Source organism: Lissotriton helveticus, chromosome 3_2 (assembly GCF_964261635.1).
Source record: "Lissotriton helveticus chromosome 3_2, aLisHel1.1, whole genome shotgun sequence".
Taxonomy (NCBI): domain Eukaryota; kingdom Metazoa; phylum Chordata; class Amphibia; order Caudata; family Salamandridae; genus Lissotriton; species Lissotriton helveticus.
In genome coordinates, this window is record NC_136062.1 from 475,474,561 (window position 1) to 475,494,798 (window position 20,238).

General features: G+C 55.2%; 1 protein-coding gene across 1 annotated transcript in view; it reads right to left on the bottom strand.

Moving 5' to 3' along the window:
* PEX16 (peroxisomal biogenesis factor 16) overlaps positions 1-20,238 on the bottom strand; it is a 152,861-nt gene that overhangs the window by 35,347 nt on the left and 97,276 nt on the right. The window contains exon 8 of the mRNA XM_078684387.1: positions 4,181-4,253. Coding sequence (XP_078540513.1) covers positions 4,181-4,253 — 73 coding nt within the window. The remainder of the gene's footprint in view (positions 1-4,180; positions 4,254-20,238) is intronic.

Genomic DNA, 20,238 nt, shown 5'->3' on the forward strand with positions numbered 1-20,238 from the left:
GACCCGTGCCCTAGCAGTGTCCTTAAAAATGTAATTTGCGTGTTTTAAGACGCCCTTTAACATGGGGAGTGTTTTTACATGTCTTTCAGATGTAGTCAGTGTATCAAAGAGAAAGTCTTCTTCAACAGCAGAGTGCATATCTACATTATGGTAGGTAGCTGCTCTATCTAGTAATGAATTAAAGGCCACCGTATCTTCAGTGGGTGATGGCTTAGTTGGGTAAACTGCAAGGTCCGTAATGGGCAGAGGCCCTTCAGTGTCTGGTTCTCCTCCTCCACCCCATGGCTGTAGGTTGGGGTCTCCAGTTGGGTTTTGTGGATAACCAAACCCCACATCAGCATCCTGATCTTCATCTGGGTTGTAGTCAGGTGATGTCGGGGCATATGGAGTTGTAGGCATAGCTGGAGCGATAGGTTCAAAAAGTATAGGAGAGGTAGCACAGTCTCTCTTCTTTTTGAGTGGTATTCTAGGAAAGTCTTCTATTGGCAAAGGCCTTTTCTTTTTTGCGTAAACAGTCACTTTACCAGTTTTTGGGTCAATATACAGTTTGGACTGTTCTTCTGTGGAGGGGTCTGGATGAATAATCTCTTCTTCCACAGTTTTTGGCCTTGGTGCCTTAGCCTTTGGTTTTACCTTTTCCGAGTGGATAGGTTTAGTGCTTTCGACCGCTTTTGGTGGTTGGATCGGTTTTTGATGTTTATCGACAGGTTTTGTCGGTTGAACGTCTTTGGCTGGCTTCACCACCTTTTTCGGATCGAGCGGTTTGGTCGGTTCGACAGTCTCTCTAGGTGTTTTCGGGGTTTTTGGTGTTGGCTCGATGCCCTTTTTCGGTTCGATGGGCTTCGGCTCGACCGACTTGTTTTGGTCCACCTTCGGTTTCACTTACGGTTCGACGTTAGTTTTGGGAGTAGGCCTTTTACTTTCGTCGACCGTTTTTTCCCCTTTGTCGATATTCGAGGCTCCTTTGCTCGATTCGACGTGCTTTGTCTTTGGGGTCCAGTCGACGTACTTTTGTTTCGGTGTCGATTCGACGTGTCTTGGCCGTGAGGTTGACTCGACGGCTTTTGGCTTTGAGCTCGACTCGACAGCTTTTGTCTTCGATGTCGACTCGGCGGTCTTTGGCTTCGAAGGTGGTGTCGGGACTACGGCCTTCGGCTCGACGACCTTTGGCTTAATTACTTTCTGTTCGACGACTTTTGGTCCGAAGATGGTATTGTCGACTACTTTCAGTTTTGATGGAACCGATGTGGTATGTTGTGTCTCAGAGAGCTCTTTGAATATGTTCTTAGCCGGGCGGTATGGCGGGGCTGTAGAACGTGAACGTTGATCTTGGCTAAGGCCTGCTGGCGATGCCTCGACCTGAGTCTCTGATATTGGTGTAGTGTCTATATGGGGCGGTGTACTCACGGTTCGCCCCTCGTCGTCATCGGAGTTGTCTTCAACAGCTACGATGTCTTGATCGTATTCCTCGAGATCGACGATTTGTTCCTCCTCTTCGAGGTAATATTCGGAGTCGTGCTCCGAGTATTGTTGTTCGTCTTGATCCGAGTCGTCGGCGCTAGCTAGTTCTTCGTCATCGTCGAAGATATTCTCGGGCTCTGGCGCCGACCTCTGCATTTCTTGCCTCGCCGCCCGTCGATTCCGGATAGTCTTTTTTGACCGGAACTGGGCACAGGCTAGGCAACTATCTTCGTTGTGATCTGGAGATAGGCATTTGTTGCACACGGGATGCTTATCTGTGTGCGGGAACTTGGAGTTGCACTGCGGGCAGTATTTGAATGGACTTCGTTCCATCGACGGTCGGTCCACGTGGTGTCGAGAAGACCTCACGGCCCGATTTGACGACTGGAGTGCAACAGATGTTCAGAAAGTGTATCGGTACCGAGCGCTGAACAATACCGACGGATCCGAAGGCCTTTTGGCCTTTAGAGAAGTTTTTGTTGATTCCAAATTTGGACTGTTGGAAAGTACATCCGAACCCAATGGCGGAAAAAAACAATCTGAGGATGGAGACGATGCCCATGCGCACTGTAGTCCGAAGGAGGAGCCACCTATCTCGTGACACTTCGAAGACTCTTCCAGGACAACAATGCGCAATCATCCGGACCCAACACTAGGCGGCGATCTATGCACAGATATGAATTCAGCAGCCCACATGCCTCGAACACAATCTAACAATGAAGTTGATGACCATGCGCACTAACACCAAAAGGAGGAGTCACCTTACCTCATGACTGGAAAGGAGTTCTTCGAAGAAAAACAACTTGCAGACATCTGGACCGAACACTAGATGGCAGGAGTATGCAAATGTATGATGTGAAGCTCGGACGACAGCCTGTATGATGTAGCAGGCTAATCATGGCTCCATAACAAGTATCAAGCAGAAGTACAGCTGACAGCAGGGGCCTACACTAAGGGATCCTCTGCAGGGAGACATTAAAGTTGTCGCACAACAGGCGTAAGTGCAAATGAGAAGGTCTGGCATAAGTGAGCATAGGTGCAACTTAGGAGATGTGGCACAAACAGCTTTGTCCACAACTTTGCACAGTGATGGATAGCTGCTAGAAACCAGGTCAATGCACTAGCTCTATGGAGAGACAAGGGGCCTTTAGAGCCAGATATTCCATTTAAAAGCAGCCTCGTTGTTAGACGGGGACCTGGAGGGTCGGCCGAGCACAAGGGGAGAGGCCTCCGGTGAGGGCCGTCTCCAGCGGTCGTACAGACAAGTAACTTCCCCCCCACAGATGGACACCACACGAAGATCAGATTAACACCTTTTATAGGCAGTTCTTGAAGTAAGGTAGTACGATACAAGGAGATCAGGACACGATGATCCTCTCAATTCTAGTCTCTAGTAGGGAAAGGGGGTAGCGGGACAGTCTTGGTACCTACGGGTACTGAGGTGAAGTGGCGGTAGCTCACAATCCTCGAGCTCGGCGGTCGGACGGGTCGGACCGCGGCAGCGCCAGCAGGTCCCGAAGAGATCGTAGGTGGCAACGGGCCGCGGCAGCGCCAGCAGGTCCCAACGAGGATGACGGTTATACCGGGCCGCGGCAGCGCCAGCAGGTCCCACGAGGATGGAAGTTACAACGGGCCGCGGCAGCGCCAGCAGGTCCCACGAGGATGAAGGTTGCAGAAGGCCGCGGCAGCGCCAGCAGGCAGGACGATAGTTCACAAGGCAGGGCTGCGGCAGCGCCAGCAGTCCGTCAAGGATGAGTTCTTCTCGGTGTCTCTCGACTCCAGGATACAACTGCCTTCCTGCTCTGGGGCTGCCTCGGTTATAGGTCTGGCGCCCTTTGATGTCCGGACCCTCGCACTGGGAGGTCGGGAGGTCCGGGATGAGGGAGTCCAGACACCCAGCAGGGGGGTGGAGCCAGCACCCGGGGAGGCTGGGGGCGATCGGCACCTGGCGGGGGAGAGCCATCGACACTTCTTTCTCCAATTAGCCTGCCAAGTGGTCCGTTCACCTCCTGGATGGATGGTGGTGCCGGGATGGCGGGGCCTGGCCGGGCCCAGGGTTGGGGTCGAGCTGAGGCCACGCGGCCGCGTGGTGCAGTGTCCAAGATGGCGGCTGGGCCGGGCAATGGGGCTGACGGGGGCCCGGGCCCGTGACACAGAGATATCCGGGAGCAGGCGTCCCGGAGGGGACGGGTTGCGGGTTGCTTCTGCGGGTAGCCCCCGGAGAGCCGGTGTCTGGGCCCTGTCATGCGGGGAGGGAGCGAGCCCTTCGTGGGGCCTGTCCAACACTCGTCTACTCCCTTGACGCCCACAGGAAACGATTACCCGCAGGTCACTCCCAACCCACCACACTTAGATTACACAGATCCCGCGTCACTAAAAGGGTCGGTCCTTGACTTTACGTTGTTTTGCACAAAATGGCAAAGTATAAGAAAGAAGAGGCTCTCTCCAGGAGCCATGGCCTCTTGCTGTACCAAACATTTGCCAATAATATACTGTGCCGTGGCATCGTTTATCTGGCCAGTATGGACGACTACGAAGGACCTACAGGAGCGCACCATGTTTCAAGATTTTACTATTAACTGCGTTGTTAATCTTGTGATTTTTATACATGAACTTATTTTATGGTCAGTGTCCAAACGTTAAACACGTATTTTTTTTTATATTGCATGACTTGTGTCAAACAAATTGAGATATTTTCCTAGAGTCTTGAGTAACTCACCTGGTCACATCCAGGGCTCCTGACAGCAGCCACGGCCTCCACGACTTCTGTCCCCACACAGCCAGCCCGAGCACTGGGTGTCCTGGAGTCAAGGAGTGAAACAACTGGGAAGGAAAGGGAGGCTGCATGAGGGGAGGGTGAGGCAGAAAGAGGGGGGCAGCATGAGGGAAGGGGCGAGGCTGCATGAGGGGAGGGTGAGGCAGAAAGAGGGGGGCAGAATGAGGGGGGAGGAGACAGAAGGAGAGGGTAGCATGAGACAGGAGGGGGAGGCCGCATGAGGGGAGGGGAGACAGGAGGGGGAGGCAGCATGAGGGGAGGGGAGCGGGAGGGGGAGGCAGCATGTGGGGAGCTGGAGGGGGAGGCAGCATGTGTGAGTGGGAGGCAGCATGTGGGGAGGGGGAGGCAGAGGGAGGGGCGAGGCGGCATGAGGGGAGGGGCTGAGGCAGCATGAGGGGAGGGGGAGGCAGAGGGAGGGGCGAGGCGGCATGAGGGGAGGGGCTGAGGCAGCATGAGGGGAGGGGGAAGCAGAGGGAGGGGCGGGGCAGCATGAGGGGAGGGGCTGAGGCAGCATGAGAGGGGAGGGAGACAGCATGAGGGGAGGGAGAGGCAGAAGTGGAGGGTGAGACAGAAGGGAGGCAGCATGGGGGACTAACGAGACAAGAGGACAAAGGAGACAGATATTTATGCCAAAATCAAGAGGGCGGACGAGAACACAGACTACGGTTTGGGTGGTACGCACATCCACAAGAAAGAAGGGCACTCACTACAACCGTGAAGGGGCAGAAACTGAAACACCCAGAGCCTAGGTGCCACATTTCACTTAAGTGTGCTGTGACTTACAACACCCATTTCACTATTTACCTGTTGAAATTTCCTTGCAGCATAGTGTAACAAGCATTTACAATGCAATAGGTCTCCCAGCTTTAAAGTTTGAGCTATTGGCATTGTATATTACAATGTGTTACATTAACTTGTTATCAAACTCTGAATTGTTGTATAAAGATGATTTGCAAACTGTCAAATGTTGCTGAATAGTAAGCAACGTTGTGAATAATATTGTTTGCTAGTCATCCTTGGGTACCAGAGTACTTCACTTGAGGCAGCTCACTACTCTGCACTCACTACTCTGCACTCACTACTCTGCACTCACTGCTCACTACTCTGCACTCACTACTCACTACTCTGCACTCACTACTCACTACTCTGCACTCACTACTCACTACTCTGCACTCACTACTCACTACTCTGCACTCACTACTCTGCACTCACTACTTAAATGGGTTAAATGTACTATTCCCACTCCAGTGAGTGGGCTTCCCTCCTTTTACACTCCAGTGAGTGTAAAAGGAGGGAAAGTGTTGAATAGCATAGGTGTAAAAATTACTATTCCTACTTCAGTGGGTGCAAAAGTAGGGAAAGTGTTGGATAGCCTAGGGGTAAAAATTACTATTACCACTCCAGTGAGTGCAACAGTATGGAAAGTGTTGGATAGCGTGTGGGTTAAAATTACTATTCCCACTCCAGTGAGTGCAACAGTAGGGAAAGTGTTGGATAGCGTAGGGGTAAAAATTATTATTCCCACTCCAGTGAGTGCAACAGTAGGAAAAGTGTTGGATAGCGTAGGGGTTAAAATTACTATTCCCACTCCAGTGAGTGCAACAGTAGGGAAAGTGTTGGATAGTGTAGGCATAAAAATTACTATTCCCACTCCAGTAAGTGCAACAGTAGGGAAAGTGTTGTATAGCATAGGGGTACAAATTACTATTCCCAATCCAGTGAGTGCAACAGTAGGGAAAGTGTTGGATAGCGTAGGGGTAAAAATTACTATTCCCACTCCAGTGAGTGCAACAGTAGGGAAAGTGTTGGATAGCGTAGGGGTAAAAATTACTATTCCCACTCCGTTGCTGGCCTAGCTCTATCATTGATAGACTGATGCAGTAAAACATTGCAAAAATAAACCAACGTAGCACGGGGTTTTGTGTCCAGAAATGCTTTAGATAGCATATCAACCATGTACAACCGGGTACCCGACCCTTCCTTTCCCTCTGGTACACCAAGTACCCGCAGGTTTTTACTACTGTGTGTGTCACTACACTGTCCGAACACCGTTATCTTACTGGGACATGTGGTATGGTAACAGTTATGTATTACACTGGTGGCCAAAGGAGCTAATGTGCCTACTCCAAGGATCTGTGTTTGCTCTCCTATACTCACATGTTCACTTGTTTGATTCCACATGAGTTTACATGGCTTTTCATCCTTCTAAGGTCGATAAAATGAGTACCATTGAACAGAGGATCTTTGACCATTCAATAGCACAACTAAACTTTTCAGTGAGCTTACAGAGAGCGCAGAGTAGTGAATGCAGAGTAGTGAATGGAGAGTAGTGAGTAGTGAGTGCCGAGTAGTGAGTAGTGAGTGCAGAGTAGTGAGTAGTGAGTGCAGAGTAGTGAGTGCAGAGTAGTGAGTAGTGAGTAGTGAGTGCAAAGTAGTGAGTGCAGAGTAGTGAGTAGTGAGTGCAGAGTAGTGAGTGCAGAGTAGTGAGTAGTGAGTGCAGAGTAGTGAGTAGTGAGTGCAGAGTAGTGAGTGCAGAGTAGTGAGCAGTGAGTGCAGAGTAGTGAGTAGTGAGTAGTGAGTGCAGAGTAGTGAGTTTTTTCAGGGATGCCGATTTTCATGGTCTTCTAACTTCCATTGTATGTCAGTTAGTTGAGCATCATGTGCAATAGTAATTTCGCATGTGTCTGCCAGGTCGTTCTCCAGAGTTTCTGTTCTTGGTTACAGGGTTGTCAGGCACTCATTGATTATACAGCATGACTTTGCGACTTTCCTATCAGCCCCTTGAATCTTCTGCATGGCTGTCTGCGCTCGCCTGTTATCTTGGCGCGTCTCCTCACAATGATAGAGTATATATTGAAGAACAGTTTCTAGGGTTGGGTGTATTGAGGGAAGTGTGCTATCACCTTGGGGGTGGTGTTGTCAGGCTAGTGAGTAATTCTTACCCTGAATGATACCAATTTAGGCTTTTTATGCAGATTGGGGTGGCTTGTTCTTCTTGTTGCCTTACGCATTGTGACTGTTGGGTCTCTTTTATCACTGTCCGAAATCTCCTCGCTCGAGTCACCTAGTGAATCTGATCCTGAGCCTGACTCTGATCAGATTCCATCTGAGAGGGAAAATAAGCAATCCATTTCTTGCTCACTATGGTTCGAGGAGGCGGCTTGGGTCGTGGTTAGGGCATTTTCCTGATAGGGGTTTAGTGTGGTGGTTTCTAAGGTTGTTTCCTCCACTTGAGCCCCAGACCCCTCCGTCTTACACCCATCGTCGTCCCTTGGCCCGGTTGCAAGCAGGGGGAAGCGGGAGGCAATTGACTGCTCGCTGTTACCACGCTGATTTCAAGTAGAAATACGGGCACAGATATGAATAGAGATACAGTCTCGAGAAAAGCCTCATGCCCATCTACCAGTTGTTATGGCAACATCCACCCCATCACACCACTGCCTGTAACACTACCCCCTCGGCTTTGCTCACCTGTTCCATCTCCATCTTCTTCTTGTCGTTGTGACTGCGGAGTCACGGCATGCTTAGCTCCTGGTGCGGCTCTCAGCAGGTCCAGGACAGAGGGCTGACTTGCGTGCGGCTGAGATGGAGCTCCGCCCTTGGTTTTTCTATCCTCCGCCTACTCCATCCGGGTTGTGGAATTTCATACAGACTGCTTCTTTCCCCCGCCGGGTCTGGCCTGAGGGTCAGATGATGTTGCAGATTTTGGAGAGGAGCCAGCACTCACATCGGAGCGCGTCTTCCCCTTCATTCCTCCTCCGACCGGGACTTTTGGTGCCATTGTTTCCTGGGAGTATGGCTGGCACTGACCCACATATGCTAACCAACCTCCTTGCTCTTCGCTGCTGCGTGTCAATGTGGTGAAAAGGCAGAATAGTGCCTTGATGAGTTCTGTGCGGCAAACAGCACCCCCCCACTTGCTGGGACCGCGGCAAAGCTGCAGATAGGAAGACAGAGTTTCCATTCACTCTTTCGCTTTATCTTCCCCTGCCTTCTTAGCTTTTTCACAAATTTTTTTCTCATAGCATTGAGCCTGAAAACGAATAGTTTTCTTACCTGTCGGTGTAGTTTTGCAGCTTGAAGATCTTTCTGGATTCACTATGCTGTGCATTATTCCGCGGTCTTGTGGTTGGGTCCGGATTCGTAGTCTTTTCTTTGTTTTTTTTTGTTTTTTTCTCTTTGCCCAGGTGGGCGTCGGCGTCACACCCCCTTTGGGTGTATTTCCGGTGACGTCGGCATGCTTCCTGCGGAAGCTCCCACTCTTGGGCGCCATCTTCGGGTTCTTTTTTTCCGTGTTTCTTTCGTTTCCGAAGTAATGGCAATGTTCTTCTTAGTTTGTATTTACCGCTTTGTACTTTCAAAGTCTATTCTTTAGTTAACCACCTCTTCTCTCTCCAGCCTCATCTTTCTGGCGGAGGTGGGTGGGTTCGCTAGTGAATCCAGAAAGATCTTCAAGCTGCAAAACTACACCGACAGGTAAGAAAACTATTCGTTTTGCAGCGTGAATCTTTCTGGATTCACTATGCTGTGCATAGATTTTGTAGCGGTTTCTCATCTCTGTGGCGGCTGGGTGGAAGATGAGCGTTGGGTGTTGAATATGTGCTGTAGCACCTTCTGTCCCACTTGAGCTTCCTTGTTCATTTGTATGTCCACACAGTAGTGCTTCGTGAACGTGTGCACCGAAGCCCATGTTGCCGCCAGGCATATGTCCTCTATGGGTGTGTTAGCCAGGAAGGCTATTGTAGCGCCCTTCTTCCTGGTGGAGTGGGCACGTGTCCCCTCAGCCAGTTCCTGTCCTGCCCGTTTGTGGCAGAGTTGGATTGTTTGTGCGATCCATCGTGCAATGGTCCTTTTGGTTACTGCTTTGCCCATGAAGCTGTTTGCGAAGGACACAAAAAACTGTTTCGTTTTCCTGTGCCCCTTTGTCCTTTCAATGTAGTGCATGACTGCCCTTCTGGCGTCCAGGGTGTGCAGAGCTCTCTCTGCGCTGGTTGTGGGTTTTTGGAAAAAACTCGGTATCTGTATAGACTGGTTCATGTGAAAATTGGATACCACCTTCGGCATGAAGTGTGGGTCAGTCCTCATCACAACTCTATTGTTGTGTATTTGTATGTATGGTTCTTGTAGCGTCAGCGCTTGAAGCTCGCTTACTCTGCGTAAGGACGTTATCGCAACCAGGAAGGCTGTTTTCATAGTTAGCATCTTTAGGGAGGCCTTGTGAAGTGGTTCAAAGGGCTCTTTCATGAGTTCCGTTAGGACTGTGTTCAAGTTCCATGCAGGTGGCGGCACCCGCTTGGGTGGTGCGATCCTTTTCGCTCCTTCTAGGAATCTCTTCACCACCTGTGATGTGAAGAAGCTCCTGCACGTTTCTCCCCTTGTGTAGGCTACTATCGCTGCCAAGTGAACTCTTAACGAGGATGAGCTAAGGTTCTTCTCCAGTAAGTGCGTCAGGTACCTTAGCACCGTGGAGTCCCTCTTCATCTTATTGTGGAGTCTTTCCTGTCTGCACCATATTGTGAATCTTTTCCATTTCGCAACGTAGCACTTTCGAGTGCTGGGCCTTCGTGCCTCCCGAAGTACCCTCAGGGTGCTTTCTGGTAGTCTCAAATGTGCGAACTCTATGTCCTCAGGAGCCACGCTACTAGGCTCATGCTCTCTGGCTCTGGATGCAGTACCTCTCCGTTCTGCATGGACAGTAGATCTTTCCTCCTGCTGAATCTGTGGGGTGCACACTGTGTCATCTCCATGATCTGCGAGTACCAGGTCTGCCTCGCCCACTGCGGTGCGACCAGTATCAGTGTCATGTTGCTCGCTCTGCACTTGCTCAGTACTCTGTGCATCAGTGGTATCGGGGGAAAGGCGTAGGCAAATGTCCTTGACCAATCTATCCATAGGGCATTCCCCAGTGTCCCCTCCTCGGGCTGCCTGGATGCGAAGTTTTGGCATTTTGCATTCTGGCGTGTGGCAAACAGGTCCACCGATGGTGTCCCCCACCTGTCGAACAGGTATCTTGTCTCCTGAGCATTGAGCTCCCACTCGTGGGATGCCGATGTCTGCCTGCTGAGCCAATCGGCTTGTATGTTGTCCTTCCCTGGTAGGTGTATGGCTAGCAGGTCTATCTTGAGAGGGATGGCCCATCTCCATATCTCCTGCGCCAGCGTTGAAAGCGGTGCGGACTGTGTGCCCCCCTGCTTGTTGATGTAGAACATCGCAGTGGTGTTGTCTGTTTGTATCAATACCTTGTGCTTGTACAGTCTTGTTTGAAAGGCCTTCAGTGCAAGGAAGATTGTCTTCAATTCTAAGTAATTGATGTGCTTTGTGGCATCCGTCGGTGTCCACAGTCCCCTCACCTTGAGCTCCTCCATGTGAGCGCCCCATCCCTTCAGGGATGCGTCTGTGGTGATGGTCACTGTTGGCGTTGGGGGCGTTAGAGGCTTTCCCCTTGCTATGTTCTCCATGGTCCACCATGTCATCTCCTTCTGCACTGCGTGCGTTACAACCACTAGATCCTCCCAACTGCCTGTAGCTTGTGACCATTGCTCCTGTAGCCATTCTTGAATGGGTCTCATGTGGAGTCGTACATTCGGTACCAGGTGGATGCATGATGCCATCATCCCCATGATCTTGCTCGCCGTCCTCACTGTCCGAGCTTGTCCCTTCCGGTAGAGGCGAGTTTCCTTCACCAGCGCCCTCGCCCTCTTCTCGCTGGGGAACACCTTGCCCTGTAAGGTGTTGATCTGTGCTCCCAGGAAGATCTTCACTTGTTCCGGCTCCATTGATGATTTCTTCCAATGGATGGAGAACCCCAGGTTTATGAGCGTGCTGGTCACTGTATGTGCGTGCAGCTTGCATTTCTGGTATGAGTTTGCTTTCACCAGCCAGTCGTCCAGGTAAGGGTATACATGTATTCCCTGCCTTCTTAGGTGCGCTGCGACTGCTGCGAGGCACTTTGTGAAAACTCTTGGTGCCGATTTTAGACCGAAGGCCAGTGTCGTGAACTGGTAGTGGCTTTCTCCGACGGTGAACCTGAGCATGTGCTTGTGCTTCCTGTTCATTGGGATGTGCAGGTATGCGTCTTTGAGGTCTATAGTGACCATGAAGTCCCCGGTCTGCAACTGTGGGAGCACCTCTTGCAGGGAGGTCATTTTGAATTTTTGCGTTCTTATGAATTTGTTCACGAACCGTAAATCGAGAATGGGCCTCATTGTCTCGTCTACTTTTGGTACCAGGAAGTATGTTGAGTATACTCCTGTGTTTCTTTCCTTGAAGGGTACCCTTTCTATGGCCTGCTTCCGCAGGAGTTCTTTTGCTTCTTCCTGAAGGCACTGCAGCTGCTTGCTTGCTAGCGGCTTTCTTCTTGGTTTTCTGCTTGTTGGCCTCGCCTCCAACTCTATGCAGTATCCGAATTGGATAATGTTGAGGATCCATTTGTCTGATGTGATTCCTCTCCACTCCTGGAGGTGGAATCTTAATCTTCCTCCCACTGGTGTCCTGTGGTCGTAGGTGTCTAGTTTGTCTTGACCCATCTGTACGTGCTGCCCCCTGGGATCTCTTTTGTGGGTGGGCACACGGATTTTTTTGAAGTCACTTGGAGGTGGGCTGCTGGCCCCCTCTTCTATTTTGTCCCCGTCCATTTCTCCCTCGAAAGGACTGGCCTCTTTGTTGGTACTGCCAGGGCTGTTTCTGATGGCCCTGCTGACCCTGCGAGTCTGCCTGGTGCGTTTGCTGGAAAGCCTGGTGTGATGTACCTGGCTGGTTTCCGCCTCTTCCGCCGGGCCTCCGTGACGGGGTGCCCCTCTTGTTCCCTCTGAACTGCAATGCTCCCATGGATCTTGCTGTTTCGTTATCCTTCTTAAGTTGGCTGAGTTGCTCATCAACTGTTTGTCCGAAAAGCGTACTGCCGTTGAACGGTGTGTTCAGGATGCTGTGTTGCACCTCCGGTTTGAAACCGGATATCCTGAGCCAGGCGTGTCTCCTTTCCGTGACGCCCATCATCATGAGCCTGCTGGCGGTGTCTGCCCCATCCAGGGCCGTCTTAAGGCAAGAATTTGCAGCATTCTTCCCCTCTTCAATTAGCTTTTCGGCTTTCTGCTTGGCATCCTGGGGCAAGTCCTTCACCAACTGCCCCAGTCCCTCCATGATTTGGTACATGTGTCTGTTTACCAGGGCGTTGGAATTAGCCATGCGCCAGTGGGTCGCGGCATTCCGTTCGATCCTTCTGCCCACCAGATCCATCCTTTTGCTCTCTTTATCCGGTGGCGGGCCCGAGGTAGTGGGTACGTTAGCCCTCCTCCTTGCTGTGGCCGTGATAATGGAGTCTGCGGAGACCGTGCCCTGAATGTAGGCCGGGTCCTTTGCGGCATGCTTGTACTTCTTCTCAGTTCTGGGAGTTACTGCCTTGCATGTTGCGGGCTCCCTGAAAGCTTCCTTCCCCTGAGCCAAGACGCTCTCGAGCATCGGGAGGAACTGGCTCCTCGTTTGTGTTGGGAGCAATGTTTCCAGAAGGAAGTCTGCTTTCTGCTTCTCTTCGTCGAGCTTGAGCTTGAAAGCTGCTGCGGCCGATTGTATCACCGCGTTGTAGGCCCCGATGTCGTCCGGCGGCGAGGGCCTCGAGGGGTAGGTGTCGACCACCTCCTCCGGGCTGTCGGTGTCGACATCTATGTAATCTACCTCCTGAAGGTCATAGGGCGCCGACTCTGTGTCTGTCCTGCCCTCATCTTCCTCCCCATAGCTGTAGCTCTCGTGGGGATTCTCGTACTCCTCCTGGTCGTCGAACACCTCGACGTCCTGGTCTTGCTCGGTGACTTCGGCGACCTCTTCTTCTTCCTCCTCGACCGCCTCCAGCACTGGTGGCTTGGTCTTGTGAGGGATCGTGAAGGCCTTCATCCTTGCGTCGAAATCTTTTTTCCGCTGCATGAAGTTCTCCATTTCTGCCTCGAGGCGCCTTCTTTTCTTTTCCATCTCGGCCGCGTGTTCCGCGTCGGATGGTTCCGCCGCTCTCTTCGACGGATGGCTCGTCGCCGTGCCTCTCGGAGTCGAAGTTTTCGACGTCGAACCGGATATCGGGTCTCTGGTCGTCGTCGACAGTTTCGGGTCTTTCTCCCTCGTCGATCGATCCTTTTCGGGGACGATTTTCGACGTCTTCTGCTGATCAGCAGCTCTCGGCGCCGGGGACTCCTTCTCTGAGGATCCGCTGGGCCTGGGAGTAGTCGCGGACGCCGCCTTTTTTGGCGTCGGCGCTTTCGGGGTCTTGCCCTCGATTTTTCGAGACTCAGAGTCTTTCGGGTTCTTGGGGGCCGAAGAGTCTCCTACCTTGTCAGAAGTCTTCGTGTAATCGGTCTCTACGACCGTGTAGCTGTCGTCTTCGGCGGCAGCGTTGTCTTCTTCCTCGGAGGACATCCCCAGCTCGTAGAGCGACGGGGTCGGGGCCTTCCCCTGCAGGGCGGCGTGTGCTACCCTCTGCCTCTCTCTCACACGAAGGGTCTTCGGGGTGAAGGCGGAACAGGCGTTGCAGTCTCCGCTTTCGTGGTCCACCGGTAGGCAAAGGTTGCATACCGGGTGCTGGTCCTTCTGCGCGTACTTGTGGTGGCAGTTACGGCAGAACTTGAACGGCGTGTTGTCCATCCTCGAGCGTCCAGGGCCTCTCTGGTCGCGTGTTCGTCGACGGTCGTCGAAGATCTGGATGGAAAACGCCTTATCTTTGCTTGTCTTTCGTCGGTGAAGTCCCCTGGAGTCTTCAGATGACTTCTCCTCGTCTTTTCTGTATTTTCTTTCTTCTTTCTCCAAAAATGTCTGGAGCCCAAACGGGAACGATCCAGACCCGACCGCGGAAAAAAAGAATCTGAAGATGGCGCCCAAGAGTGGGAGCTTCCGCAGGAAGCATGCCGACGTCACCGGAAATACACCCAAAGGGGGTGTGACGCCGACGCCCACCTGGGCAAAGAGAAAAAAAAAACAAAAAAACAAAGAAAAGACTACGAATCCGGACCCAACCACAAGACCGCGGAATAATGCACAGCATAGTGAATCCAGAAAGATTCACGCTGCAAAACCAGTGTTTCCTGCTGTTCCTCTCCAATATCTTTTTACCTTTAGAGCAGCAAGTTAAATGCGACGCCGTCCCTTTAATCCATGCTCGAGGACGTGGGTCCCACGTGGAGCACGAGGAGTGGAGGGGAAGTCAGGCACGGTCGCCTGTGACGGGGGCGGGGCCACGTCCAGACCGGAAGAGGAGGCAGGCGGAGTCGATGCGTCTCGCGGCCCGGGGCTCCTGTGAGCGGTGTGGAGACCCGGGGCCGCGCTAGCAGGAGGTTGGGCGCCGCGTGCTGAGAGAAGAGTCCCCGACATTGCCCAGGTAAGTTTCAAAAGGCTGGGGGGGCTTGGTGCACTTGTGTGTGTGTATGCTCGTGTGTGTATGCGACGGCGACGGCGGGGGAGGGGGGGCCTCGGGGATGCGCGCGCCCCAAACTGTCTGTGTGTGTGTGTATGCGACGGCGGGGGGGCCTCGGCGCACTCGTGTGTGTGTGTATGCATGGGAGAGTGTGTGTCTCTGTATGTATGTATGTATGTGCGTGCGTGCGTGCATGGGTGCTCGTGTGTGTGTCTGTGTCTGTGTGAATGCGCATGCGTGTGGGAGCTTCCCAGGAGACAGCAGCTGGCCACAGCGCTCGTTCGCGTGCGCGTGGCCAGCTCTAATCGCCTCCTCGGAGACAAAATGCGCGCGGCCAGTACTGTCTCCTGGGGAGCACAGTCAGTGACAAAAGATCTCCTGGCGGACACAGCGCTGACGCGCTGTTAAACGCCAGGAGACCTAAAAAGCTGGGGGGCAGGAGTGTGTCCCTGCGGCATAATGTAAAGAGCTGGGGGGCAGGAGTGTGTCCCTGCGGCATGGGGTAAAGAGCTGGGGGCAGGAGGAGTGTGTCCCTGCGGCATGGGGTAAAGAGCTGGGGAAGGAGGAGTGTGTCCCTGAGGCATGGGGTAAAGAGCTGGGGCAGGAGGAGTGTGTCCCTGCGGCATGGGGTAAAGAGCTGGGCAAGGAGGAGTGTGTCCCTGCGGCATGGGGTAAAGAGCTGGGGAAGGAGGAGTGTGCCCCTGAGGCATGGGGTAAAGAGCTGGGGCAGGAGGAGTGTGCCCCTGAGGCATGGGGTAAAGAGCTGGGGCAGGAGGAGTGTGTCCCTGAGGCATGGGGTAAACCGGTGGGGGCAGGAGGAGTGTGCCCCTGCGGCATGGGGTAAAGAGCTGGGGGCAGGAGGAGTGTGTCCCTGCGGCATAATGTAAAGAGCTGGGGGCAGGAGGAGTGTGTCCCTGAGGCATGGGGTAAACCGGTGGGGGCAGGAGGAGTGTGCCCCTGCGGCATGGGGTAAAGAGCTGGGGGCAGGAGGAGTGTGTCCCTGCGGCATGGGGTAAAGAGCTGGGGGCAGGAGGAGTGTGTCCCTGCGGCATGGGGTAAAGAGCTGGGGCAGGAGGAGTGTGCCCCTGAGGCATGGGGTAAAGAGCTGGGGCAGGAGGAGTGTGCCCCTGCGGCATGGGGTAAAGAGCTGGGGCAGGAGGAGTGTGCCCCTGAGGCATGGGGTAAAGAGCTGGGGCAGGAGGAGTGTGTCCCTGCGGCATGGGGTAAAGAGCTGGGGCAGGAGGAGTGTGTCCCTGCGGCATGGGGTAAAGAGCTGGGGCAGGAGGAGTGTGTCCCTGGGGCATGGGGTAAAGAGCTGGGGCAGGAGGAGTGTGTCCCTGCGGCATGGGGTAAAGAGCTGGGGCAGGAGGAGTGTGTCCCTGCGACATGGGGTAAAGAGCTGGGGCAGGAGTAGTGTGTCCCTGCGGCATGGGGTAAAGAGCTGGGGCAGGAGGAGTGTGTCCCTGCGGCATAATGTAAAGAGCTGGGGGGCAGGAGTGTGTCCCTGCGGCATGGGGTAAAGAGCTGGGAGCAGGAGTGTGTCCCTGCGGCATGGGGTAAAGAGCTGGGGGCAGGAGGAGTGTGTCCATGAGGCATGGGGTAAAGAGCTGGGGCAGGAGGAGTGTGTCCTTGCGGCATGGGGTAAAGAGCTGGGGGCAGGAGGAGTGTGTCCCTGCGGCATGGGGTAAAGAGCTGGGGGCATGAGGAGTGTGTCCATGAGGCATGGGGTAAAGAGCTGGGGCAGGAGGAGTGTGCCCCTGGGGCATGGGGTAAAGAGCTGGGGCAGGAGGAGTGTGTCCTTGCGGCATGGGGTAAAGAGCTGGGGGCAGGAGGAGTGTGTCCCTGCGGCATGGGGTAAAGAGCTGGGGGCAGGAGGAGTGTGTCCCTGCGGCATGGGGTAAAGAGCTGGGAGCAGGAGTGTGTCCCTGCGGCATGGGGTAAAGAGCTGGGGGCAGGAGGAGTGTGTCCATGAGGCATGGGGTAAAGAGCTGGGGCAGGAGGAGTGTGTCCCTGCGGCATGGGGTAAAGAACTGAGGGCAGGAGGAGTGTGTCCCTGCGGCATGGGGTAAAGAGCTGGGGGTAGGAGTGTGTCCCTGCGGCATGGGGTAAAGAGCTGGGGGCAGGAGGAGTGTGTCCCTGAGGCATGGGGTAAAGAGCTGGGGCAGGAGGAGTGTGTCCCTGGGGCATGGGGTAAAGAGCTGGGGGGCAGGAGTGTGTCCCTGCGGCATGGGGTAAAGAGCTGGGAGCAGGAGTGTGTCCCTGCGGCATGGGGTAAAGAGCTGGGGGCAGGAGGAGTGTGTCCATGAGGCATGGGGTAAAGAGCTGGGGCAGGAGGAGTGTGTCCTTGCGGCATGGGGTAAAGAGCTGGGGGCAGGAGGAGTGTGTCCCTGCGGCATGGGGTAAAGAGCTGGGGGCAGGAGGAGTGTGTCCTTGCGGCATGGGGTAAAGAGCTGGGGGCAGGAGGAGTGTGTCCCTGCGGCATGGGGTAAAGAGCTGGGGGCAGGAGGAGTGTGTCCCTGCGGCATGGGGTAAAGAGCTGGGGCAGGAGGAGTGTGTCCCTGCGGCATGGGGTAAAGAGCTGGGGGCAGGAGGAGTGTGTCCCTGCGGCATGGGGTAAAGAGCTGGGAGCAGGAGTGTGTCCCTGCGGCATGGGGTAAAGAGCTGGGGCAGGAGGAGTGTGTCCCTGCGGCATGGGGTAAAGAGCTGGGGAGGAGAGGAGTGTGTCCCTGCGGCATGGGGTAAAGAGCTGGGGGCAGGAGGAGTGTGTCCCTGCGGCATGGGGTAAAGAGCTGGGGAGGAGAGGAGTGTGTCCCTGCGGCATGGGGTAAAGAGCTGGGGAGGAGAGGAGTGTGTCCCTGCGGCATGGGGTAAAGAGCTGGGGATAGGAGTGTGTCCCTGCGGCATGGGGTAAAGAGCTGGGGCAGGAGGAGTGTGTCCCTGCGGCATGGGGTAAAGAGCTGGGGGCATGAGGAGTGTGTCCATGAGGCATGGGGTAAAGAGCTGGGGCAGGAGGAGTGTGCCCCTGCGGCATGGGGTAAAGAGCTGGGGCAGGAGGAGTGTGCCCCTGCGGCATGGGGTAAAGAGCTGGGGAAGGAGGAGTGTGTCCCTGCGGCATGGGGTAAAGAGCTGGGGCAGGAGGAGTGTGTCCCTGTGGCATGGGGTAAAGAGCTGGGGCAGGAAGAGTGTGTCCCTGCGGCATGGGGTAAAGAGCTGGGGGCAGGAGGAGTGTGTCCCTGCGGCATGGGGTAAAGAGCTGGGGGCAGGAGGAGTGTGTCCCTGCGGCATGGGGTAAAGAGCTGGGGAGGAGAGGAGTGTGTCCCTGCGGCATGGGGTAAAGAGCTGGGGAGGAGAGGAGTGTGTCCCTGCGGCATGGGGTAAAGAGCTGGGGGTAGGAGTGTGTCCCTGCGGCATGGGGTAAAGAGCTGGGGCAGGAGGAGTGTGTCCCTGCGGCATGGGGTAAAGAGCTGGGGGCAGGAGGAGTGTGTCCATGAGGCATGGGGTAAAGAGCTGGGGCAGGAGGAGTGTGCCCCTGCGGCATGGGGTAAAGAGCTGGGGCAGGAGGAGTGTGCCCCTGCGGCATGGGGTAAAGAGCTGGGGAAGGAGGAGTGTGTCCCTGCGGCATGGGGTAAAGAGCTGGGGCAGGAGGAGTGTGTCCCTGTGGCATGGGGTAAAGAGCTGGGGCAGGAAGAGTGTGTCCCTGCGGCATGGGGTAAAGAGCTGGGGGCAGGAGGAGTGTGTCCCTGCGGCATGGGGTAAAGAGCTGGGGGCAGGAGGAGTGTGTCCCTGCGGCATGGGGTAAAGAGCTGGGGGCAGGAGGAGTGTGTCCCTGCGGCATGGGGTAAAGAGCTGGGGGCAGGAGGAGTGTGTCCCTGCGGCATGGGGTAAAGAGCTGGGGGCAGGAGGAGTGTGTCCCTGCGGCATGGGGTAAAGAGCTGGGGGCAGGAGGAGTGTGTCCCTGCGGCATGGGGTAAAGAGCTGGGGGCAGGAGGAGTGTGTCCCTGCGGCATGGGGTAAAGAGCTGGGGGCAGGAGGAGTGTGTCCCTGCGGCATGGGGTAAAGAGCTGGGGCAGGAGGAGTGTGTCCCTGCGGCATGGGGTAAAGAGCTGGGAGCAGGAGTGTGCCCCTGAGGCATGGGGTAAAGAGCTGGGGCAGGAGGAGTGTGCCCCTGAGGCATGGGGTAAAGAGCTGGGGCAGGAGGAGTGTGCCCCTGAGGCATGGGGTAAAGAGCTGGGGCAGGAGGAGTGTGTCCCTGCGGCATGGGGTAAAGAGCTGGGGCAGGAGGAGTGTGTCCCTGAGGCATGGGGTAAAGAGCTGGGGCAGGAGTAGTGTGTCCCTGCGGCATGGGGTAAAGAGCTGGGGGCAGGAGGAGTGTGTCCCTGCGGCATGGGGTAAAGAGCTGGGGCAGGAGGAGTGTGCCCCTGCGGCATGGGGTAAAGAGCTGGGGCAGGAGGAGTGTGCCCCTGCGGCATGGGGTAAAGAACTGGGGGCAGGAGGAGTGTGTCCCTGCGGCATGGGGTAAAGAGCTGGGGGCAGGAGGAGTGTGTCCCTGCGGCATGGGGTAAAGAGCTGGGGCAGGAGGAGTGTGTCCCTGAGGCATGGGGTAAAGAGCTGGGGCAGGAGGAGTGTGTCCCTGCGGCATGGGGTAAAGAGCTGGGGGCAGGAGGAGTGTGTCCCTGCGGCATGGGGTAAAGAGCTGGGGCAGGAGGAGTGTGTCCCTGCGGCATGGGGTAAAGAGCTGGGGCAGGAGGAGTGTGTCCCTGCGGCATGGGGTAAAGAGCTGGGGCAGGAGGAGTGTGTCCCTGCGGCATGGGGTAAAGAGCTGGGGCAGGAGGAGTGTGCCCCTGCGGCATGGGGTAAAGAGCTGGGGGCAGGAGGAGTGTGTCCCTGCGGCATGGGGTAAAGAGCTGGGGGCAGGAGGAGTGTGTCCCTGCGGCATGGGGTAAAGAGCTGGGGCAGGAGGAGTGTGTCCCTGAGGCATGGGGTAAAGAGCTGGGGCAGGAGGAGTGTGTCCCTGCGGCATGGGGTAAAGAGCTGGGGGCAGGAGGAGTGTGTCCCTGCGGCATGGGGTAAAGAGCTGGGGCAGGAGGAGTGTGTCCCTGCGGCATGGGGTAAAGAGCTGGGGCAGGAGGAGTGTGTCCCTGTGGCATGGGGTAAAGAGCTGGGGCAGGAGGAGTGTGTCCCTGCGGCATGAGGTAAAGAGCTGGGGGCAGGAGGAGTGTGTCCCTGCGGCATGGGGTAAAGAGCTGGGGGCAGGAGGAGTGTGTCCCTGCGGCATGGGGTAAAGAGCTGGGGCAGGAGGAGTGTGTCCATGAGGCATGGGGTAAAGAGCTGGGGCAGGAGGAGTGTGCCCCTGAGGCATGGGGTAAAGAGCTGGGGAAGGAGGAGTGTGCCCCTGAGGCATGGGGTAAAGAGCTGGGGAGGGGAGGAGTGTGTCCCTGAGGCATGGGGTAAAGAGCTGGGGCAGGAGGAGTGTGCCCCTGAGGCATGGGGTAAAGAGCTGGGGAGGGGAGGAGTGTGCCCCTGAGGCATGGGGTAAAGAGCTGGGGGCAGGAGGAGTGTGTCCCTGAGGCATGGGGTAAAGAGCTGGGGGCGCAGGAGGAGTGTGTCCCTG